The 26475-nt window shown below is 35.6% G+C and overlaps 1 protein-coding gene across 1 annotated transcript in view; it reads right to left on the reverse strand.

The window, feature by feature from the left end:
- The window catches only part of antxr2a (ANTXR cell adhesion molecule 2a), a 254905-nt gene that overhangs the window by 202425 nt on the left and 26005 nt on the right, over positions 1-26475 (reverse strand). The window contains exon 8 of the mRNA XM_088629477.1: positions 4371-4431. Within this exon, the coding sequence (XP_088485603.1) occupies positions 4371-4431 (61 nt within the window). The remainder of the gene's footprint in view (positions 1-4370; positions 4432-26475) is intronic.

Raw genomic sequence — 26475 nt, forward strand, 5'->3', positions numbered from 1 at the left:
GAGAACACTTGTAATTTTTTTGCTCAAAGAGCAGCGTACATGTAAATCAACTGCAGTGTGATCAATAGACTGTATAAATAAACTGTAAAAACAATATGATACCATATGGATTTAAAGCCAACACAGTACAGTATATGTAAAATATACTTTTATAATAAAAATCTAAAGCAAAATTATATCCTAATTATTTCTTGCTGAAATAAACATTAAGACAAAAAATATTATATTAATGGGCTATAATAATAATAAAGCTATAATAATAAACATTTTTTATACATTCAACTGAGTAATTTTGTATTGTGAAACAGATCTACTTTCATTTTTAATATTAATTCAATATTTAATGTACTTTAATAAACACCACAAAATTAATAAAAGCTGAAATGTGGAAAAGTATCCAAATTATGTGCAGAAAATATTAAGGTCTTGCAGTTAATTTATTTTGGTAAGTTTTCATGTACTTATACTTTTTGCACTACCTTTGTAGTTTTTTTTTGTACAGTACAGAAAAATAAAAATAATCAAACTAAAATATACTGTACCATGTCACTAACAACTTTCTTTTCAGGTAAATTAGTGCTGTGGTATCATTACTGCATGTACTGCAAACACAGCCAATATAAAATCATAATATACATATACTGTAGTACTTCTCATTAATCAAGGTCAACTCAATTCCATACTCATTGCTAAGAAATAAGAGCAACATTAAACATTCTTAATGCCTTTAGGAACTTAAGAATGTTTGTAAATAAAAGGAGGCTATTAATGTCTCCAAGCTACCTTATTTTTTTAGTAGATATTGATTTTTTGAGGATTTCTGCGCATATATTTCTTGAAACAAGCAATGGAAAAAGTTTTCAATAACAAAAGTGGGTAACATCCACTTCCACCACTTCTCTGTTTTAAACACACTTCTCCAAAGCTTCCACTTCTGTTCTTTTTTCCACAAATAGAGCGTGTTTTATTTTTTCTGTTAATTTAAATACCCATTAGATTAACTTGATTATTGTCAGCAGCCATATCACCCTGCAACTCACAACTGGCACCCACTGAGCAGGTGTGAGCCTGGTCAGTACCTGGATGAGAGACCTCCTGGGAAAAACTAAGGTTGCTGCTGGAAGTGGTGTTAGTGGGGCCACCAGGGGGGCGCTCACTCTGCAGTCCATGTGGGTCCTAATGCCCCAGTATAGTGACAGGGACACTAAACTGTAAAAAGGCACCGTCCTTCAGATGAGGCGTAAAACCGAGGTCCTGGGTGAGGAGAATTGGCTAAGGTGATGTTAGCATGGAAGTCTGAGGGAAAGACATCATAAACTAAGGGCAACTAGTTGCATAGAAGTGCATACTTCTCAATCGTGATGTTCTAACAATCAACTGCAACACAACTGGCAACCCACTGACGCTAAGCAGGTGTGAGCCTGCTCAGTACCTGGATGGGAGACCTCCTGGGAAAAACTAAGGTTGCTGCTGGAAAAGGTGTTAGTGGGGCCTTTGTGCGTCCTAATGCCCCAGTATAGTGACAGGGACATTATACTGTTAAAAAGACACCGTCCTTTGGAGGAGACGTAGAACTGAGACTGGGGTTACCTTTGGATGAGATGTAAAATCGAGGTCCTGACTCTCTGTGGTCATTAAAAATCCCAGGGTGTTTCTCAAAAAGAACAAGGCTGTTACCCTGGCATCCTGGCAAATTTCCCTTTGGCCCTTACCAGTCATGGCCTCCTAATAATCCCCATCTATGAACTGGCTTCATTACTCTGTTATCCTCCCCACTAATAGCTGATGTGTGGTGAGCATTCTGTCACATCATCCAGGTGGATGCTGCACATTGGTGATGGTGGAGGGAAGTCCACATTACCTGTAAAGTGCTTTGAGTGGAGTGTCCAGAATAGCGCTATACAAGTGTAAGGAATTATTGTTGTTGCTTTCACAACTCTTGAATTTGACAAATATTTCAGCCTAAATGACAGCTCTCTTAACCTATTAGGGTTGAGCATTTCTGTGTTCCTGGTCAGCAATAAAAACCTACAAAAGGTGAAAACAAGACCATTGACAATCTACAGTCTTACCAAATTCTTGAGATCCTAAAAGTCTCAAAGAACTTCAAGGTTACATTCAGAGATCTACAGGCCACCCTTACTATGTGAGAAAATTGTAAGAACATCTGTCCATCAGCTAAAGCTGAACTGAAAATGGACCATGCAATAGGACAATGATCCAAAAAACACAAGCAAATCTTCAAACAGAACGGCTCAAAAAAGAAACTGAATTTTGTAATGACGAAATCAAAGTCCAGACCTAAACACCATAAAATATTGTGTCCTGAAACATCACAGAGCTTAAGTAAGTTATGTAAGTAAGAGTAGGCCAGGCACCATGAGAGACTTATCAACTCTTACAGGGAACATTTAATTCAAGTTATTGCTGCTAAAGGGGGTGTCTTCTGTTTTAGCTACCTGCTGTACAGAGAAAATTCAGCACTTGTCAATCTTGAATATTATTCTTCTTTAATTTATTTCCCAGCTTGTAAAGCTTTTGCTATCTCTCCTGTTGTGATTTCGTATTCAAATGAGATTACAAACAGTGCCGGGATAAAATTAGGAATAGCACAGAATCTAATTCACATAGTAACACTATTGTTCCAACCCCCAAAAAGACAAAAGTGACATGCCTGAATGATTACCGCCCAGTAGCATTAACATCTGTGGTGATGAAATGCCTGGAGAAGCTGGTGTTGTCACACATCAACTCCTCCATCACAGAGTCCCTGGACCCCCTGCAGTTCGCCTACCAGAACAACAGATCAGTGGATGATGCTGTCTCCCTGGCTCTGCATACAGCCTTGGAACACCTGGACACTAAGAACTCTTATGTGAGAATGCTGTTTGTGGACTACAGTTCAGCATTCAATTCCATCATACCCAGACAACTGGTGACAAAGCTCAGGGGATTAGGTCTGTGCAACTCTGTCTGCAACTGGCTGCTGGACTTTCTTATCGAGAGACCACAGGTGGTGCGGATAGGCAATAAAACATCAACACCACTCACCCTGAGCACTGGAACCCCACAAGGCTGCGGTCTGAGTCCAAGGTTGTATTCCCTATTTAATCATGACTGCACAGCAAGACACAGCAACAACCGCATCATTAAGTTTACCGATGACACCACTATAATAGGACTGATCAGTGATGATGACGAGTCCACTTACAGGGATGAAGTTGTACAGCTGCTTAGGTGGTGTCATAGCAATAACCTGGACTTGAACATAAAGAAAACGAAAGAGCTAATAGTGGACTTTCGGAGACACAGGCCACACACTCACAGCCCACTCAGTATTGATGGAACGGAAGTGGAAACAGTCACCAGCTTTAGGTTTTTGGGAATTCACATCTCTAAAGATCTAACCTGGACTGTGAACACTGACTCTATCATGAAGAGGGCTCAGCAGCGCCTTTATTTCTTGAGGTGCCTCAAGCGATGGGGGATGCCAATACATGTGTTGGTGAACTTCTACCGCTGCACTATCGAGAGCGTCCTCACCAACGGGATCACCGTGTGGTATGGCAACACCTCTTCGCGAGAAAGAAAGGCACTGCAGAGAATGGTCAATATGGCCCAGAAGATCATCGGCTGCGGTCTCACCGAGATTAAACAGCTCTATGAGGACTGCTGCCGTGGTAGAATTCTGGCCATCACAGAGGACAGTCACCACCCCGGGCATGAGCTCTTCACCCCACTGCCCTCAGGCAAGAGATATAAGAGCATACGGACACTTACCACTAGATTCTTCAATAGCTTCTATCCACAAGCAGTGAGACTGGCGAACACATTTAGCCATCCCCCTCGGACCACACCTACACCATCACCATCTACCTCATTGTTATTTATTTTTTGTACATCTCCAGTCATTGTTTACACATCTGTATTGTTTACATTCAAACTGTCTGCATGTTAACTTGCACATTGTCTATTGTTTGTTTGTACATTGTCTTGATGCACTGTTTGCACTTTGTTTTGTTTTTTACACTTGTTTTACAATCGAGAGACTTTCTGTAAGTAAGAATTCCATTGTACCAGTACCGGTTACATATGGCAATAAAGTTCAAGTTCAAGTTCAACAACACTTTGCTGATTACATCACCCAAATCTGAACATTCACTCCTTATGTGTTCTTAGCATGCATGCATTTCTTTGAGTGTGTTCTGCCTGATATTTGAGAAGTAATCCTCTATGAAGAATCTTTTCATAAGTCTCCTTACTTTTCTCACTTATGTTGCTTGTTCAAAGAACCTTACCCTTTAGAGAATGCAAATATACTTCAAAGCATTAAACACAGTGAATTTTCAGTCACAATATAATCAACTCACCATTAACACATATGCTTGAAGGCTCAACCGTTAAAATTTCTGTGCAGGACTGCTTCAAAATCTGTAAACAAAAACACATTGTTATTACAATAATTACATAAATATTATACACTTTCATTAAACTAAAATAAAACAGGGGTAGACTGCAGGTCAGTGCATATTTACAACTAAAGATGTACCATGCCATACAAAATTATTTACCACCTTCCAGTGATATCTGATTTTGTTGAATTATAATTATGTATACACACTTTTAAATCTCTATAATCAAAGCTCAGGTGCTCAAACATAACTGCAAGCTAAAACCATAATATGCTGACTACATAATTTAGTTTAGGAGTACACAACTACTTTGACAAGTCTCCCATTTAACTGAATGGTCTCTGTCTGTGTGTAATAATAGTGGTTCTGTGATTTCAGAGACAGGTGTATTTATTCTGAAAGGTCACTATGAAGCCCAAGAACATTTCAAAAACAACTCAGAGTTAAAAATATAGCTACAGTATAGCTTTAAGATAGAAATGCACATATTAGGAAAATGGTAGAAAATCTTATACATTAAAAACTGGAAAGTTTATTACATCATCCTGGCACTACCTAGATCTGTCTGTCCCTCCTCAATGAGCAGTCAGGCAAGGACACAATTGGTTAATGATACCACTGTGAGGCCAGCAACAATTTAGAAAGAACTACAGAGTTCAATAGCTGGATTGGGAGAAAATGTCCATGAGTCAACAATATCTCAGTCAGTCCACAAAGACAACTTGAACGTACTAAAAAAACTTTAAAAAATCTAAAATCACACATGAAGTTTGCAACAAAGCATTTAAAGAAATCTGCAAACATGCATCAAAATGTGTTGCAGACAGATTACACAAAAACCTTAAATTTTGGTTAAAATACTAAGCTTTACATCTGGTGCAAACCCAATACAGCGTATTATCCATTTAAGACCATTCCTTGCTGTCAAGCGTGGAAGTGGCAGCACTATGTTATGTAGTTACTTCTCATCAGCAGGGACTGGGAAGCTAGTCAAAATGGAGAAAAACATAGAACAGAGTACAGGCAAATCTTAGAGGAAAAATGGTCTTCTAAAGATCTAAAACTGGGATAGAAATTAACTTACAGCAGGAAATATATGTCATTGTTAAGACCAAATTTACAACAGAGTAGATTAACAAGTAGAAAATTAATGTCCTTTAGAGGCCCATTCAAAGTCCTGAGATGGATCCAATAGAAAACTGACTAGTTATTAAGTACAGTTCCTTGCAAAACTATGCTAAAACTAAAAACCTTCCAATTCCGAACCATAGTTATCCAATTAGATTTTCTTAACAGTTGATGAATCACCAGAATTTAGCCAATTATAGAGATCGTACCAATAGTGAGGATATCTAATATACATATATTACTATTTGTACAAAATAATACATGTTATAACACTGTTAAATATTGTGTTGGGCTAACAATTACTAACAATTAGTAAAAGTACTAAATACTTCTCATTTCAATATTGTTTTTTGTAACAGAAGAGACTATAGTTATCATAATATCTTCATTATATTAATATCGTTATTAATCATCTTTGTTGGACATACATTTAGCAATACGTTACTATTGCTAATTTTATTATTTCTTCTCCTTCTTAGTCACTCTTGCATCTTTATCCTGTTTTCAAATTCTAGTAGTGTATGTACATGTATAACAAAGATTTCAATTACATAAACATAGGTACTGCAACCATACATTCCTGTAATTTTATGGTTAAACAGATACTGTACATTGCAGGGCATCCAGTTAAATAGTAACTCAACTCAAACTTGATAAAACCGTTTTACATTCAAGCAACCACATAGTTAAATATTCATCACTTCAACAGAATACAGATTAAAGTGTTGTCAAGACATTTTGCTGAACAATGCAGAAAAAAAATATATCACTGCTTTGAAGAAAATAAGATAGAACCACAATTACAGCAAAACCATCAGTTAAACAAACCTTGATCTACAGATGCAGCCATTCAAACCGAGCGGGGTATGCTGCGGTACAATGCGGTGGGCGTGTCCCAATATACCGTATGCAAATTAGATTATGTTAAAAGTATCCGGAATCACCTTAAACCAGCAGGTGGAGCTAATAAAGCTTAACCTCTCCTGTACAGCATTTGAGCTGTCACCAGAAAACATCCGATTTCGAATCCCGATCACTACTGAGGGACAATCTTTACTCAATTAAGAATTTAAGTTGTATACTCTTTAGACTTTTAAATTTAAACTGTGTATTACAGCATGTTAATCATTATGCATTAAAAAGTTGGTATATTTTATGAAAGCAAGATTGCTCAGTTCGACAAAAGTACACAGCCTACCTTTATCAGAAATATTTTTGCATCAAAGCCTTTGCCGAAGATATTACTAATAATATTAATAATGAATGACTTTGGACAAGCTGTAAACTCAAAGTATAATTTCTTTAGCACATTTGTACAAGCACTTGGAATCTGTCCAAGCCCCACTTTGTCAGGCATTTTCTTTTACTGCAACGGACATAAAAACTCCTTTGCTTTTAACAGAGTGTTTCATAATTTCTAACTACGAAAATTATTTAAACTGCAACACTTATCATTCAACCAGAGCTCAAGATATCACAAGGATCCTTAAGAGCACAGCAAAGACTGTATTAAAAGATACTTGTATCAGATACATGAGAATCCAGGCTTTTTTATCAACGCTTTCTTTTCCATATACCAGATATTATGGAACCACTTCAGAAGGGTGTCAGCCAGTCAGATTCCAGGAATCGGTACTTTAAAGCAAAAATACACACCGGTATTCCATTTCTCCCTAAACATTTTAAGCATCGAAGTCTTTAACTAACATGTGAAATACAGTGCCTTGCGAAAGTATTCGGCCCCCTTGAACTTTTCAACCTTTTGCCACATTTCAGGCTTCAAACATAAAGATATAAATTTTTTATTTTATGTGAAGAATCACCAACAAGTGGGACACAATTGTGAAGTGGAACGAAATCTATTGGATTTTTGAAACTTTTTTAACTAATAAAAAAATGAAAAGTGGGGCGTGCAAAATTATTCGGCCCCCTTGCGTTAATACTTTGTAGAGCCACCTTTTGCTGCGATTACAGCTGCAAGTCGCTTGGGGTATGTCTCTATCAGTTTTGCACATCGAGAGACTGAAATTCTTGCCCATTCTTCCTTGCAAAACAGCTCGAGCTCAGTGAGGTTGGATGGAGAGCGTTTGTGAACAGCAGTTTTCAGCTCTTTCCACAGATTCTCGATTGGATTCAGGTCTGGACTTTGACTTGGCCATTCAAACACCTGGATACGTTTATTTGTGAACCATTCCTTTGTAGATTTTGCTGTATGTTTGGGATCATTGTCTTGTTGGAAGATAAATCTCCGTCCCAGTTTCAGGTCTTTTGCAGACTCCAACAGGTTTTCATCCAGAATGGTCCTGTATTTGGCTGCATCCATCTTCCCCTCAATTTTAACCATCTTCCCTGTCCCTGCTGAAGAAAAGCAGGCCCAAACCATGATGCTGCCACCACCATGTTTGACAGTGGGGATGGTGTGTTGAGGGTGATGAGCTGTGTTGCTTTTACGCCAAACATATCGTTTTGCATTGTGGCCAAAAAGTTCAATTTTGGTTTCATCTGACCAGAGCACCTTCTTCCACATGTTTGGGGTGTCTCCCAGGTGGCTTGTGGCAAACTTTAGACGAGACTTTTTATGGATATCTTTGAGAAATGGCTTTCTTCTTGCCACTCTTCCATAAAGGCCAGATTTGTGCAGTGTAAGACTGATTGTTGTCCTATGGACAGACTCTCCCACCTCAGCTGTAGTTCTCTGCAGTTCATCCAGAGTGATCATGGGCCTCTTGGCTGCATCTCTGATCAGTCTTCTCCTTGTCTGAGCTGAAAGTTTAGAGGGACGGCCAGGTCTTGGTAGATTTGCAGTGGTCTGATACTCCTTCCATTTGAAGATGATCGCTTGCACAGTGCTCCTTGGGATGTTTGAAGCTTGGGAAATCTTTTTGTATCCAAATCCGGCTTTAAACTTCTCCACAACAGTATTACGGACCTGCCTGGTGTGTTCCTTGGTCTTCATGATGCTCTCTGCGCTTTCAACAGAACCTTGAGACTATCACAGAGCAGGTGCATTTATACAGAGACTTGATTACACACAGGTGGATTCTATTTATCACCATCAGTCATTTAGGACAACATTGGATCATTCAGAGATCCTCGCTGAACTTCTGGAGTGAGTTTGCTGCACTGAAAGTAAAGGGGCCGAATAATTTTGCACGCCCAACTTTTCATTTTTTTATTAGTTAAAAAAGTTTCAAAAATCCAATAGATTTCGTTCCACTTCACAATTGTGTCCCACTTGTTGGTGATTCTTCACATAAAATAAAAAATTTATATCTTTATGTTTGAAGCCTGAAATGTGGCAAAAGGTTGAAAAGTTCAAGGGGGCCGAATACTTTCGCAAGGCACTGTAGCGTGTAAAAAAGTGGTAGTTTTAAGCTTTTCTGCTAATACAATATGGAATCGCATATCTAAAGAAATTAATAAATATATGATTATATTCATGTACTGCGACATTTCTTTGAAAAAATAGAATAGCAATATTATGGACAATTAATTGACTTTTATATTTTTAAATATCACAACATGATAGAATTTAAGTCATTTTAATAACAATGAATAGTCACCTATGCGTTACAATATAAACATTTATATTGATTTAAATCACGTTTTGATTTAAATCGCAAACGCGTGTTTAAATATGTGTTTTCTCCGTAAACATTTTAAGCTTCGAAGTCTTTAAGTAATGTGATACCGTAGTCAACAAGCATACTTTTAGAATTTGATTAAAAGGGAATATATTATGGAATCGCGTATCTAAAGAAATTAATAACAATATAATTATATTCATGTACCGCAACACAAGAATAGTACACGCTGTACATTGTCTGTTGATAATGTTTCTGTAGTGCTTTTTCAGCACTCTGCATGTGACCTTGCCGGTGGCAAGTGTAGGGTGCAGAATTTAAGTTGTATACTCTTTAGACTTTTAAATTTAAACAGTGTATTACAGCATGTTAATCATTAAACATTAAAAAGGCGGTATATTTTATAAAAGTAAGATTGTTCTGTTGGACAAAAGTACACAACCTACCACCTTTATCATAAATATTTTAATTATGCAGAAATATTTTATGCATCAAAGTCTTTACTGAAGATATTACTAATAGTATTAATAATGAATGACATTGGACAAGCTGTAAACTCAAAGTATTACCCTGGTCCACATTCTTTGTAACCGTCATTGTAAATAAAAATACTTTATTTTTTCATTGACAAAAAGTAATACCACAGAATTTCGTTGATCCGATCACGCATTCGTTTCCAATCATACAAAGTATGCCTTTCACATGCTCATAAAAGAACATAAACATATTACTGTATGTAAACTGTACTCTATATAGCTGGTCTTGGTAGTTTAAAGAAAAAATACACACCAGTATTCCATTTCTCCCTAAACATTTTAAGCATCAAAGTCTTACATGTGGTTATTTTGGAAACATTTTAACGTTCTCTTTCTGACCATATTACTGTACATTTATATACTTTGTGAAAATTTATCGTTTTAACCTTTTCTGCAAATACGCTCATTATCGGAGTAAAAAAAAGCATACTTTTAGAATTAATAGGGAATATAATATGGAATCACGTATCTAAATAAATTAATAACGATATAATTATATTCAGGTATTGTAGCACAAACAGTAGTATAAAACTTTCCATTGATATGTGTACTGCTGTTTCAGTGCATGCCACATGACTAGATCGGTAGCGTGATAGCTTAAGTGACTGACTTATAAGCGTGCGGTCGGGTGTTCAAATCTGCAATTAACAAATAAACATTTCTTTGACTAAAAAACGAAAATAGCAAATATTATGGACACTACAGTATATTGACATTTTTGACATATTGACATATGGAGCAGCAACACAAAAAGCCCCAATCTATAACCAAATGTAATATATTAAGTCCTAGGGACAGTGAGCAAAAGACCAGCCTCAAGTAAGCTAAGCCCACGGAAGTGAGTGTAAATATGGAGGAGTTCAGAGATGTATGATGGAGCCACATTCATCTATAGCCATAAACGTCAATAACAACATCTTATATTGAAACTGTGGCTTTGTAACAAACAAATGTACAGATGTAAATGTAGAAATTATATGTTGCAAGGGTCTGCTGTGAGTTAGAAGTTTAGTTGCAGTGTTTTGGACCTTTAACAATTTTGGATATTTCAGTTTACTGAGAAGAATGTTAGGGAGCCCACAGAGCAACGAGTTGCAGAAATTAAGCTTAAAAGTTACGTTAATGCATGAATCAAGCACACAGCATTGGACATTGATAGAAACTGACTAATTCAGGAAATATTTCAAAGGTGAATAAAAGAAGTTCTTAATCACATTATTTATGTGGGGCTCAAAAGACAGCAGAGGATCAAGTGTGTTAGTCAGATTCCTCACCACGACTGAATACGAATATAATCATGAGGTCTGCTTATAACATAACTGATCTCATCTATCTGGATCAATCTACATATAATGGTTTTCAGCTTTAGAAAAATATTGTATTGTGCACATTACTAGTTGTAAATCTTTAAATGATATATGTTTATAATCTTCTCACTCTTACTGTAGAAAACAATATAATAATTGTAGAAACAGAGCCCATTTCATCAGCTATTCTGAGGAAGGAAATGACAACAAGATGTGGTTTTTCTGAAAATTATGTGCAAGTGTGCAAGTCACTATGTATCAAAAGTTGTTCTGCACCTGGCACAGGAAAAGTCTGTGGAATAAATATAACTTTCAAGAGCATATTTTGCATTTGTGAGGATGTAGCTGCAGTAAAAGAAGGGTGGGTACAGTATTAAATACAGCGCCTTGCAGAATTATGCATCATCTTTCAATCATTAACCAAACTGACAGAACTTGAGAAAGCTTGGAAAGAAGAATGGGCAAAAAGGGACTCTACAGAAATTTATTTTTTTTCACCCATAAAAGTGTTCAGTTTGTGCATCAAAGCTTTGATTAAGAATATTCACTTTGATAAATGTGTATGCATCATTTATAATTCAACAAAATGAGATGTAATTTGAAAAGGATGAATATTTTTACATATCATGGAATGTTACAAAGTCCACTTGGATATTTCACTTTCTTTAATCACTTGGCACCACATACAGATGCAGCCATTCAAAATGGGTGAGGTATTTCACGGCATACCGCGACACGCCCACCAGGGTATCACGCGGTATCACGTGTGTCACGTGACTAGCTATCCGGCGTCGCCTTGTAAAACCGCCAGGGGGAGCTTAACCTCTCATGTACAGCATTCGAGCCTTTAATTTTGAACTGTGTATTACAGCATGTTAATCATCAGTCATTCAAATGTTGGTATATTTTATGAAAGCAAGATTGCTCAGTTGGACAAAAGTACACAACCTACCTTTATCAGAAATATTTATGCATCAAAGCCTTTACTGAAGATATTACTAATAGTATTAATAATGGATGACTTTGGACAAGCTGTATACTCAAAGTATAATTTCTTTAGCACATTTGTACAAGCACTTGGAATCTGTCCAAGCCATACTTTGTCAGGCATTTTGTTTTACTTCAACGGGCATAAAAACGTCCTTGCTTTTAACAGGGCGTTTCATAATTTCTAACTACGAAAATGATTTAAAATGCGACACGTATCATGAAAAGAAAAAAATACACACCAGTATTCCATTTCTCCCTAAACATTGTAAGCTTTGAAGTCTTTAACTAACGTGATACCGGAGTCAACAAGCATACTTTGATTTTGATTAAAAGGGAATATAATATGGAATCGCGTATCTCAAGAATTTAATAACGGTATGATTATATCCGTGTACTGCGGCAGGGCTGTTTCGCCTGCCTGCTTATGTGAGCTGTCTTGTAGCCTACTGGTCTATGTGTGTGACTACCAACTGGCAGGTTGTTTGTTCGAATCCAGCTAGTGCTGGACCTTTCAGTTTTATTTATTTATTTTTTAATCGCGTAACATAAACATATTACCGTATGCAAACTGTACTGTATACAATATGTATATGTATATTTAATGTCTTAACTGTGCCCGTTTAAGTATTGAATATTCATATCTAATTTTACCACTGAAGGGAAATCTTAACATAAACATACAGTATATGGCTGGTCTCGGTACTTTAAAGAAAAAAATACACACCAGTATTCCATTTCTCCCTAAACATTGTAAGCTTCGAATGAAACCACTAAATAAAGACATAAATATAGAAATCTTAAGATTTGTTTTATTTAATATTGGTAGCAGGATGAACTGTCAGAGTGTATATTTTGTTGCAAAGTTGCTACAAGATGTTAACAGTGAAAAAGGTATTTAGAAATGAGTTATTTCAAGATGAAAAAGAAAACATACACGAAACATGGTTTCATTACGACCAGAATCGGTCTTGAGATATTTTTAACTTGATTTACAGTATTTGAGAGGTATGTCTTAACACCGATACTACAGTGCTTAAGTACTGCTCACGTATATGTTTCTAGGTTTATATTATGCATTTCATACGGTCAAATTACTTTTGAGCAACTAAAAAGAAGCGCTGAACGGTATGCGTTTTAGTTTCGTTTTGTGCTGGAACCCGTGGATTGATTAGAGATATCAAGTACATACAAGTCATTTTTTAAATGTTGTAGTTCGTCTTGAAAAAATGTTACGAGTACATCATCTATCAACAATTAGGTTCTGTTTCCATATTGCGGATTTTGGTTAGGTACAGTATTATCAAATCCAGTGGCGCTGTGTGTTACTTTACTGAGTCCCAATCTGTGATTGAAACCTGTAAAACCGGTTTAATTCGTCACAGCCAGCACTCTTCAGGTGTGAGGGTCTTCTGCTCAGAATGAAACGCTAAAATGTTTGTGTATATTCTAATGGTAGTGGGGGCAGGGTGTTTGGGAACAGGTTTGTTCTTCACACCTGAAACATTTTCTCTGAAAGGATTTTCTTCGCAGTTAACCGATCTTGTAACAGCATGTTACAGTTTACTATTATTAACCATATTAATTTTAAGTGCTTAATGTAAAATCTTGTAAAAATATATTTTCATTGTTCAAATATACATTAATATACATTAAGTCTGACTATCATATAATAAGTTAAATACAAAACTAAAGAAAAAATAGGGTTAAATATAATTCAAAATATTTTGCTAACAATGTTAACTGTTTATGAATAAAATGTATTAACTAAGGAGTAGGATGGCACAGTTGTTAGTATGTTTTTTGTTTTGTTTCTTTTTCATAAATACAACAGTAGTACCTGATGTCTCAGTGGCTTTCAAAATTAAATTATGCATGCAAACCTGTGAACTAGAAAGATAACTAAGATTTTAATACTAATTAAATGACCGCGGGCACTTCCCACCGCCTCTACATTCTCAGAGTAGAACAGACTAACCTTCTAATGAAAGACGGTCCACCCCCCACGGACAGGAAAAGTGCCCACAGGCCCTTAACTTAATATGGTCAGTAACGGTAAACAGTAACATGGTAAGAAGGAGCACGTACAAACGTTTTCGAAATAACCACATGTAAGACTCTGATCCTAAAAATGGGATTTCTATATGTCTTTATTTAGTGTTTACATTAGTGACAAAGGCTAAACTTTTAGCTTCAGTAACGTGTACATATCTCCCCTTTTTATAAAACGACTTGGTTGAAAACTGTTCCAGAGCCACTGTTGTTTCATCAGTGAAAAGTACATCATGAAATGCCTCTCCCTGTTCAATCCACTGGAAAAAAGAAAAGGAGCATAAAGCTTCTGATGGTCATAAACGATATTCATTTAGGAGCAGCATCAGAGGTATGTTTTTAACTGCACTGCATTGGAGAGAATACCATAGTGTGTTTTTTTTTTACTCCCTGGCGGAAACTGGCTTCCAGAAGAATCAGTATGGCTCAGAGATTAAATAAAACTTCACAGACATTAACGAAGAGCATAACGCGTGTACTGTATGCACTACAAGTACAACCCAACTCTCTGCAGGAGTGCTGGCTGTGACGAATTGAACCGGTTTCACGGGTATTTTCAAAGTAGGAGGCGAGATTTCCAGCGAAAGACACCCCCCCTCAAAAACCCAGTAAATACAGTACTTACTAGTTAAAGGCTAGGCTCCCGACTACGGCGAAAGGAACCCTTCTTTCATTAGAAGACAATGAACATATTTTAGCCCTGAATGAATTAATAGCAAACATGGTTTACATAAAAGACATTTTTCCAAGAAAGTTTAGCCTTTGTCACTAATGAAACCACTAAATAAAGACATAAATAGAAAAATCTTAAGATTTTTAAAATACATGACTTTGCTAAAATTTATTTGAAAATAAAAATGATTACAACCGCCAGGGGAGAGAGAGAACAGGGGAGGGATGTTGGTTTTGCATAAGGGGCGGGGCTATGGAAAGTAGGTATGTTTGGGAATGTGTAGTTACATGTTCTGGCTGTTTGTGAATTATTGTTGTTGAGTATGGAGTGTTGAGGTATTGATTTTGTGTAATGCTTTATGTTGAAAATTGAGGTGGATTTTGTTTATGATAAACAGGATAAACTGGGATGGGAGGAAGGTTTGGTTTTGCATAAGGGGCGGGATTATGATAATTGGAGGACTTTGCGAGTGTAAAATGGTTTGATTATTTGATTTTGTATTGTGGTTGTTATCTATGTTTTTGGTTGGTATTATGTTTATATGGTTGTTTTTGTTGGTTGGTTGTTATTATGGTTATTAATAATACGATCTATAGTTGAAATCTGAGCCTAAATAAAAAGAAAAAGCAAGTGATTAGGTTTATGAGCAATCTAATTACTTATTCGTTTAAAAAGCTATATAAAATAAAGTTTATTATTAATTTGCTGGACAGAGCGGTGAACATTATTATGCATAAGACAAAGATAACGATCCTGATCAGTTTAGAAATCTGTGTACGCTGTAAGGTTTTTACTTCTTAAACTTTTAAAATACACGTTTAGAATTGAAAGAAATCCTCTTCCTGGTATAGCAAACCAGCACGTCTTTTTTCTCCAATCAGAGGGGTGTCAGATGGTGTCAGCCAATCACCATTCTGCGTTGGGTAGCAACGGGTGACTGTTCTCAGGCGGAACATGTAAACAGCTTAATGTTCGTGTTAAATATTTTTTTTTAATTAAAATTCATTCTATACAACAATCGCATATTTGGGTACCGTTTCATAAAACTTTCATGCTTAAAATGTTTAGGGAGAAATGGAAGACTGGTGTGTATTTTTTCTTTAAACTACCAAGACCAGCCATACACAGTACAGTTTACATACATACAGTAATGTTTTAAATTAATATCGTTTATGACCTTCAGATGCGTTATGCTCCTCTTCTTTTTATGCTCAGCTACTAAAATTTCCCTTTAGTGGTAAAATCCATATAAATATTCAAAACTAAGCGGATTAAAATGTGCACAGTAAAGACATTAAATGATTAAATCTTTGCACTACCAACCAATGGACCACGAGTGCCCCTGTCGGTCATTTTGGCCAGCCAATCACTTGCCCTGCGGTATGCTCCGGTGCCCCGCGGTGGATTGTGGGTAGGTTACCGTACCGCGGGTTTTTACCGCGCATTTTGAATGGCTGCATCTGTACATGAGTAAAACAATGGTATCTTACATTACTATGAATCAAATCTGTTAACAGAGATAAGAAAGTTAAAAATCATAAAACACAGATACCTCTTCATTAAGAGTTAAAAGCAACCGAACTATTTAAGAGCATCACTAAAAATATCTTATAACATTTCCAAGCATGCATAAGTTATGTTAGACTTGTCTTGTAAACTTCCCAATTTTATGTCAAGAGTTCCACCTATTACCCCAGATCCAATTAATTTAGTTGTACTCACAAAGCCAGAAAGTTAAGCATCCAAAAAGTCTAACCACTTCAGTATGCAAGGAATTCAAACCAAGACTATAGCACAAAGGTCTACTAGAAAATTTTGCTTCACTGTACAAAACATCTTTGATCTGGAAGTTGTAAGATGTTAATACAACACTAAAACACTAAACAAAGCAGACACACTCATATTAACGATCTTTAAAAAACTGCAGCCTGCCTAAGTAAAATTTCTTAATTTGCACTGGAATGATCTCATTGCCCTGTTAGGACATCCTGCCTCTACAGCACTTTTGCAGCAGGAGAGAAATAAAATCTAGATCTAGAAAAATAAAATCTGTGACTCAAGTTATTTTTTTCTACTACGAAACCATTATTTTGTACACGGTATTCCTGGCAGATCAGTCTGAAAAAGAGTTCAGCAAATGGAAAATATCACAGATGAAATTGGCCAGTGCTTAACGTAGGATGTTTTTGCTCTGGCAACTTCACACAAGCGTGCACTTGGAGGGATCAGCCCCTTCGTATCCCAAGTGATCAGCTGATAGTCCGCAATTCAAACAATCACGTCTATTATGATTTTCAAAGTGACCACTAAACTTGAATTCCATTGCGGCCATTATCTGCCAAGTTGCTCTTTTTTAATACCAGTCATTTTAATGCTTGACAGCTATGCTGTATGTGTTCCTTCCTCCAGGGAAGAAACCTCATGTAATACTCATGTTGATGTAGCAAATGTTTCCATTTAGGAGAGAAAAATTAATATTCTGACAAACTGCATAAAATTAAAATCCTACAAAAGTACAAGAAAATTATCTCAAAAGCATGTAAGGTGTCTGTAAAGTTAATTTCTTTTAACTTTTTTCATTTACATTTTACCTTGGATTTAGTATTGAAACTTAAGTTTTATATTAAGAAAAATCCTATAAAATATATAAAAGTATATAAAGTATACTGCTTTTCTTTTATTCATTTTTTAGCAAACTAAAATGTTTGTGTGGTTTTGCCATAAAAAGTCAGTTAACACTATGGTAACTTATGGACAGCTGCCAGTTCGACTACAGTATCACTTGTCTGCCTGCCTTATTAGTCTATCTTTTTATCCAAAAACAGACTACAGGGGTTAAGGAATTGTTCTCTGAAAGTAACAAGGGCAGATATGGAGGTGGTGAAAAAAGCAACATATGCTCAAGCATTCTGGTCACTGACTGACTTTAATCACCAATTAAAGATAATCAAATAGCAGGCTTTTCAAACTGTCACAAGATGGAGATGTACGTATGTCATTAAATGCCTCTGGTCTGATTTGTGAAGAAGCAACTCATATTTGGTTTATGTAGAAAATTAATCCATGATCAGAAAATCACTTTTTTCTGGCCAGGATTGCTGCAAAGTAAAATATGTTTCAGAAGTGTAGGGTGCATGTCAGGTCTACACCAGTCCATTGCAGTGCATATGCTCACAGAAGCACAAGGGACAACTTAGAGATATCAATTAAAAGACAGAATGTCTTTGGAAAGTGGACAGAAAGTAAAGCACCTAGTTAAAATCCATGTGAACAGAGAGGTCATGCAAACTCCAAACAGAAAGAGCCCAAGACCTGAAGCAAGTCCAGGACACAAGAACTGTTACCATGAGCAGCACAAACAACCACTCCCCCCATGATAAATTCAACCCACCACCCACAATAATTTCATAAATATGATATGCACAGACTAAACATACTGTACATTGGGAAAGGGAGAATAAAACAACCACAGATGATAAATATCCTGAAAACAATCTTCCTTTTTTGGATGAAAACATTGCTCAACTGAAGTTTTATTTTCTTCTAGCTCAAAATAACAGTAAGGTCTGATGTCTGTCCCGATGTACTGACATACTAAACACATGGTTTTATTCACACCTAAATCCTGTATGTATAGGATAGTAACTACTACAGTATTTCTACAGTAATTAATTTTAACCACAGTAAATCAGAGAAAGATTAAAATCAAAACACTAGCATTCAACTCCTAATATATACTGTATATTTACAAAATGGAATGTTGTTCATTTTTTACATTTAAAAAACATATTCTGTAGTAGGACCTATGGCATTATCAGGGTTAGTTAATTGGATTTCCCTTTTTCATTTTTGCAAAAACTGTATCCAGAACTTTTTTAAACTTACCTAGAGTTCTCTAGTGGCCTTCATGTTGTTTATTGTATTTTCCTTTTTGAAATGCAACTTACTGTCAATCACTACTTAGTCCCAGTATGTAGTACAGTTGTGCTTGTCAACACTGAGATATGCGTATGCTAAGAAGACCTCAAATTCTGTGTGCTAAAGAGCAGAATATCACAGACACAGTGGAATGCTACATATATATGCTACATAAATATATTTTGCAGAATGCTGATTTGTTTGCATTTACAAAACATGGCAATGATACGTTTTATTCCCAGTCATAAATATTTCCCCAAATGAATCACTTATGAAAACTACCTAAATACTGCATACAGATGCAGCCATTCAAAACAAGCGGGGTATGCTGCCGTATAACGCAGTATACCGCATCATGCCGTATGCAAATTAGATTATGTTAATAGTATCCGGAATCACCTTGTAAAACCGCCAGGTGGAGCTAATAAAGGTTAACCTCTCCTGTACAGCATTTGAGCTGTCACCAGAAAACATCGGTTTCGAATCCCGATCACTGATGAGGGACAATCTTTATTCAATTAAGAATTTAAGTTGTATACTCTTTAGACTTTTAAATTTAAACAGTGTATTACAGCATGTTAATCATTAAACATTAAAAAGGCGGTATATTTTATAAAAGCAAGATTGTTCTGTTGGACAAAAGTACACAACCTACCACCTTTATCATAAATATTTTAATTATGCAGGAATATTTTATGCATCAAAGTCTTTACCGAAGTTATTACTAATAGTATTAATAATGAATGACCTTGGACAAGCTGTAAGCTCAAAGTATTACCCTGGTCCACATTCTTTGTAACCGTCTTTGTAAACCAAAAGAGTTTATTTTTTCATTGACAAAAAGTAACACAACAGCATTTAGTTGATCCGATCACGCATTCGTTTCCAATCATACAAAGTAATTCTTGAGAATCTCCGATTCACCATGCCTTTCACATGTTCATAAACTATATTAATTTAGGAACATAAACATATTACTGTATGTAAACTGTACTGTATATTAATATTCACGTACAAAGAGCACGTACAAACGTTTCCAAAATAACCACATGTAAGACTCTGATGCTTAAAATGTTTAGGGAGAAAGTGGAATACTGGTGTGTATTTTTTCTTTAAACTACCAATACCAGCCATATATAGTCTGTAACGTAGGGATTTCTATATGTCTTTATTTAGTGGTTACATTAGTGACAAAGATTAAACTTTTAGCTTCAGTAACGCGTACGCCGAATGGCATACATGTTTGTTTTACTCCCTGGTGGAAACTGGCTTCCATAAGAATCAGTATGGCTCAGAGATTAAATTAAAGTTCACTCGCACCAAACAAATGTATATTTCTAAATATCACAACATGATCGAATTTAAGTCATTTTAATAACAATGAATAGTCACCTATGCGTTACAATATAAACATTTATATTGATTTAAATCGTGTTTAAATCGCCTTTATTTAAAACCCATAAATAAAGCTGATACTGTTTAGACTTTTAATTAATTAAAACTGTATTACAGCAGCACAATGCACAATGCAATGTTAATTGCTATCTGTGTCTTCTGTGTAATAATGTTCACCTCTCTGTCCAGTAAATTAACAATAGTAATAATGATGAGCTTTATTGTATATGGCACCTTTAAAGGTGGCTCCTCAAAGCGCTTTACAGGTTAAAAACAATACTGTTAGGCTGGGCAAACGATTTTTTTTTTTAAGAAATACAAAATGAGATATAATGATGTGTTCCGGCTTAGACATTAACGAAGAGCATAACATGTGGGCGGCGTAGCAGTCAGCTCTGGCTTTCCCATCTACTGTATACCGATGCACTTCAAATACAACCCTCCTCTCTGTGGGAGTGCTGGCTGTGACGAATTAAACCGGTTTCACAGGTATTTTCAAAGTAGAAAGGGGCGAGATTTCCAGTGAAAGACACCTCCCCCCATCAAAAACCCAGTAAGTACAGTACTTACTAGTTAAGAAAGCTAGGCTCCACAATGAAATCGCTTTAACATGCTAATGCGTTGGTGTAACAGTCCAGGCGTGGCAAGCTTCTAATGTCAACTCGACTACGGCGAAAGGAACCCTTCTTTCATTGGAAGACAAGGAACATATTCTAGCCCTAAATTAATTAATATCAAACATGGTTTACATAAAATACATTTTTCCAAGAAAGTTTAGCCTTTGTCACTAATGAAACCACTAAATAAAGACATAAATATAGAAATCTTAAGATTTTTAAAATACATGACTTTGCTAAAATTTATTTAAAAATAAAAACGATTACAAATGCCAGCGGAGAGAGAAAACAGGGGAGGGATGTTGGTTTTGCATAAGGGGCGAGGCTACGGAAATGAGGTCTATTTGGAAATGTGGAGTTACATGTTCTGGCTGTTTGTGAATTATCGTTGTTGAGTATGGATTGTTGAGGTATTGATTTTGTGTAATGCTTTATGTTGAAAATTGAGGTGGATTTTGTTTATAATAAAGAGGATAAACTGGGATGGGAGGAGGGTTTGGTTTTGCATAAGGGGGGGGTTATGATAATTGGAGGAATTTGAGAGAGTTTAATGGTTTGATTTATTTGATTTTGTATTGTGGTTGTTATCTACGTTTTTGATTGGTATTATGTTTATATGGTTGTTTTTGTTGGTTGGTCGTTATTATGGTTATTAATAATACGATCTATAGTTGAAATCTGAGCCTAAATAAAAAGAAAAAGCATTTTCAGAGAGCAATTACGCTGTGTTTATGTAGAATAAGTGATTAGGTTTATGAGCAATCTAATTACTTATTCGTTTAAAATGCTATATAAAATAAAGTTTATTATTAATTTGCTGGACAGAGTGGTGAACATTATTATGCATAAGACAAAAGATAATAATTTACGTTAAAAGACATTTAATTAAACACGGGTTTGTGATTTAAATGGGAATGGGGGTGACGGAAACTCTTAATCTAAATAAAAATAAAATAAATCAAACAGGTTTCGATAGTTAATAACCACTTTTTATGCACGAAACACGGGTGATTTTTCTTCCTCCTGATCAGTTTAGAAATCTGTGTACGCTGTAAGGTTTTTACTTCTTAATTAAACTTTTAAAATACACGTTTCGAATAGAAAGAAATCCTCTTCCTGGTATGTATAGCAAACCAGCACATCTTTTTTCTCCAATCAGAGGGGTGTCAGATGGTGTCAGATGGTGTCAGCCAATCACCATTCTGAAGCCCTACCATAATCTCTGGTATAGGGAGACCCCAGAATTCTGTCCGATAGTTTATGTAGATAGATGATAGATACTTTTATTGATCCTGTGAGGAAAATAAAGTAAATCATTTTCATTTTAGGAAATTATTAAACGTTCGGTTAAAAGCAAAGGAGATTGTCTGTTATAGTGGACATAAAATCAAGAGTTCGCTGGCATTATATCCTAGAAGACACAGACCGGTGCCAGACCAGGAGAATGCCTGCAGCGTAAAAGAAAATGCCTGATGAACTAGGGATTGGACAGTTTCCAAGTGCTTGTACAATCAATGGAAATGTTCAAATAAATGTGCAAAAGAAATAAACAAAATAATAATTTATTTCTTTATCATATTGGCTAGCTAATGTCCTCTCTTTGCTAGTAAGTGGCTGTGTTTCTGCGTTGGGTAGCAACGAGTGACTGTTCTCAGGCGGAAGATGTAAACAGCTTAATTTTGTGTTAAATAATTTTTTTAAATTAAAATTCATTCTATACAGCAATCGGATATTTGGGTACCGTTTCATTAAACGTTCATACTTAAAATGTTTAGGGAGAAATGGAAGACTGGTGTGTATTTTTTCTTTAAACTACCAAGACCAGCCATACACAGTACACTTTACCTACATACAGTAATGTTTATGTTCCTAAATTAATATCGTTTATGACCTTCAGATGCATTATGCTCCTCTTCTTTTTATGCTCAGCTACTAAAATTTCCCTTTAGTGGTAAAATTCAATATAAATATTCAAAACTAAGCGGATTAAAATGTGCACAGTAAAGAGATTAAATGATTAAATCTTTTCACTACCAACCAATGCACCACGAGTGCCCCTGTTGGTCATTTTGGCCAGCCAATCACTTACCGCGGTGCCCTTCGGTGGCTTGTGGGTAGTTTACCGTACCGCAGGTTTGTACCGTGCATTTTGAATGGCTGCATCTGTACTATGATGCTGTTAAGTGATTTAATTAATCAGCTCTCATTTGCCAATTTGCTGCTACATTATGAAAAATTATGAAATTATTAAAAAAGGCTTCCTGAATCATCTGCCTTTGGTCAGCTAGGTAGGATAGTGAACATAAAATCTCACAGCACAGTTTGCTTTCAAAAACCCAGTAACCATATCTTCGTGTATATATGTCTATTGTTCTGCTTGAAATCCCTGAATAGTTATTTGGAAAATAATATATTGCACCATATTATTGTTTTTGTTGTTAAAAATGGGGGGATATGAAAATGGTGAATATCAGGAACTGACCAAGCAGTTTAGTCAATAAGTAAAATAATTATTCATAACCCCCAACTTGTAAGTGATTTTTTCAGAATACATCAGAGTGGTTGGTAAAATTAAAGGCACGTGAATTCTCTGGCACAGCTTTGGTGAAAAGAGTAATAATTTAGGCACACTTGGTTAAATTAATGTTTCTTAACAATAATAATACAACACTACACTCCACACAACATAAATATACAATACACAAGTTACTCTACGTATACAGTATGTACAGACAAGGCATTCCAGAAGCCTAACATTCTAATCACTCAGAAAATGCCAGACTGCTACTCAGTATTTGATAAAGCCTACAGACACCAAAATAAGAGATAAGCTGCCTTCTAAAATAAATGCAATATAACCTGCAGTTAAATCTCTCTCTGCAAACGCAGATGCCACAAAATAAATCTCCCTATTCTAAAAAAGCACCCTCAAGTAGGAAAGGCTGACTATATCTAACGTATCTTTTACTCAGGAAATCAAGGTTCCTTAAAAACACAGAATAGCAAGCTCTCTCTAGCAAGAGTCAAACACTTAGCTCCAATCAGATTTTGTCTGTATGATCACGAAATAGGGGCTCCAGCCTGGGGCAAGCTTCAAGTTCCAACTTAGCCTAACTCCTCTTTCTCTTGTGGTCCAACTTTCACTTCTCCTTTTCCTCTTCTTCCCTGTTGTCTCAATATGATCTTAGATGGTGTGTTTTGGGACTGCTGATTGGCATTTAATTATTTATGCATAACTTAAATAACTTACCTTGCTTTTGATAACAGACTCTGGACCCCCTACATCTCAGCAAACACCCCTCTGCTTTGAGCTGGAAATGTTAACACTGCCAGGTGTTACACACTTAATCTAAACTCTTAGAAACACTTCTTAGACACCTATAACTATAATATTATTAACTTGTAGTCTAAGACTCAATGAAGAAATATTTTACAAAACTAGACGGGCCTTTTGCCAAGACAAACAATGGAGGTTAAGAAGCAGGAGAAGAATGCATCTGAAAGAAAGGAGTTTTTTAATACTTTGTTTGCATTGTTGAAAATGTATAACCAAATTACTTATTGGTTTCTAAGTACATAAAATGTTAAAGAGATATACATTCATAACCATATTTATAAAAAGATCTTAGGTGTTTTCAAACAGTTTTTTTAATTCCAATATATACAATGGAAACAAGTGAAGTGAATTTCTAATCTTAACTTCAAGATGTAGTCATCCATAAATACAAAACGCCCTCATCTATTTGTCATTCAAACTAGAAATTCTACAATAACACAACACTTAAAAGTTGTTGACCATTACTAAACTGTGGAGTTCATGTAATCTTAGGTCTTATGGTCTGGAAGATACTGTAGGTGTTGTGCAGTGCCGACTTCAGATTGTGGCAATACCCTAGAAAATGAGACTTCTAAATATAACAGTATTTTATACTGTTTATAATTTATAACCATAAATGAAAATCAATTTACCAAATACATTTACCTAATTTACCAAATCTGTAGCCTTCTGTCCTTTAATTGTTTAATTTTCTTTTATGTCACATAGGAATTCTATTAAATGTTTTATTCTCTTTTAACTTGGTACTAAACTGATATTTTTTATTGTCCTTATAGAGGCAATGAACAATGGAACGCTCATGGATTGTAATATAGCGAGCTGCACCCAGGCAGTTCAAAACCCGATCTGAGAACTATTTTTGGTTTGTTTCTTACAGTACATAGTCGAATATATAAAAATAGTTCACTATTATAACTTGTTGTGAACGTTATGTGCCTCTTTCAGGTTTACATCCGAATTGAGAAAATCTATATTTTGTCTTAATCCAAATTTCAGCAGCCAGTAATCAGCCAACAATTTAACTTTAAATTTAAAACTTGAAACCATAAACAGTTGCAAGAAAAAGTTTGTGAACCCTTTGGAATTACCTGGATGTCTGCATTTATTTCTCATACAAATGTGGTCTGATCTTTAACTAAGTCAAAATAACAGACAAACACAATCTTCCTTAAATAATAACACTCAAATAATTGTACTTCTTCTTGTCAATATTGAACACATTGTTTAAACATTCACAGTCCAGACTGGAAAAAAAAATGTGAACCTTTGTATTTAGTAACTGGTAGAACCTCCTTTAACAGCCATAACCGAATGTTTCCTGTCGCTGCTGATGAGACTTGCACAACGGTTAGGATGAATTTTAGACTATTCCTCCTTTCAAAACTGTTTCAGTTCATTGATATTTCTGGGATTGCTTGCGTGAACAGCTCTCTTCATGTGATTCCACAGCTTCTCAATTGGGTTGAGGTCTGGACTCTGATGTGGCCATTCCAGAAGACGTATTTTCTTCTGTTTAAGCCATTCTGTTGTTGAATTACTCCTGTCTCCAATAAGCTTTTAGAGAAGTCATTAGCTTAGAGGCTCACATACCTTTTCCAACCTCATCTGAATCTTTAAACGATGTGTTCAGTACTGACAAGAAGAAGTACAATTGTTTGAGTGTTATTAGTTTAAGCAGATTGTGATTGTCTATTATTGTGACTTAGTTGAAGATCAGACCACATTTTTATGAGTAATTAATGCAGAAATCCAGGTTATTCCAAAGGGATTCTTGCAACTGTATTATACTGTACAGTACTGCACAGTCTAAAGATTTACTCGGAGGATGTTTCTGGCAAAATTGGCTGCGGCGTGAGTGTGTGTATCTGGATGAATTATTATAAGTTATGGTTTCCTTATTAAGGATTTCTTCGTGGAATTCTTTAAGTTAAACAAAGGAGAGAAGAAGGGTTATTTTTACAATTGCCAGTAACCGGAGAACTGCTTATAGCTGTGTTGAAACCATACCATGACAGTGAAGATATGTTACACATTATGTGAGCCAGCGACTGTTGTTTACTATGTTTTGACACTGTTGTGTGGCTTTTTATATTTGTAAAACATTCCAATATGGAAAATATTATTCATAATATTAATAATGAACGACCACAGAGAAGCTGTAAACTGATGGGAGTTACAGAGAAGACACCTTGAGTAATGTCTATTCAGCTTGGAATTAACCTTTAGAGCGATCCTTTTGGTTATATTTTTTACATACAGTAGCTGGATGTAAAAATAGTTTGTTATTATAGCTTGTTGCGAACATGATGTGCCTCTTTCAGGTTTACATCTGCATTAAGAAAATCAATATTTTGTTTTTATACAAATTTCACCAATGAGAAATTTAACTTAAAATTTTGATTAAGAAAAATATTTCACACATTCTGCACTGTAGTGGCTTTGAAACCATACGGTATGATAAAGTATATACAGTATATTTATACAGTATACAAACTCACTGCCGTTTATTGCTGTGTACACTACTGTTTC

Source organism: Lepisosteus platostomus, chromosome 4, assembly GCF_059453375.1.
Source record: "Lepisosteus platostomus isolate fLepPlt1 chromosome 4, fLepPlt1.hap1, whole genome shotgun sequence".
NCBI lineage: Eukaryota > Metazoa > Chordata > Actinopteri > Semionotiformes > Lepisosteidae > Lepisosteus > Lepisosteus platostomus.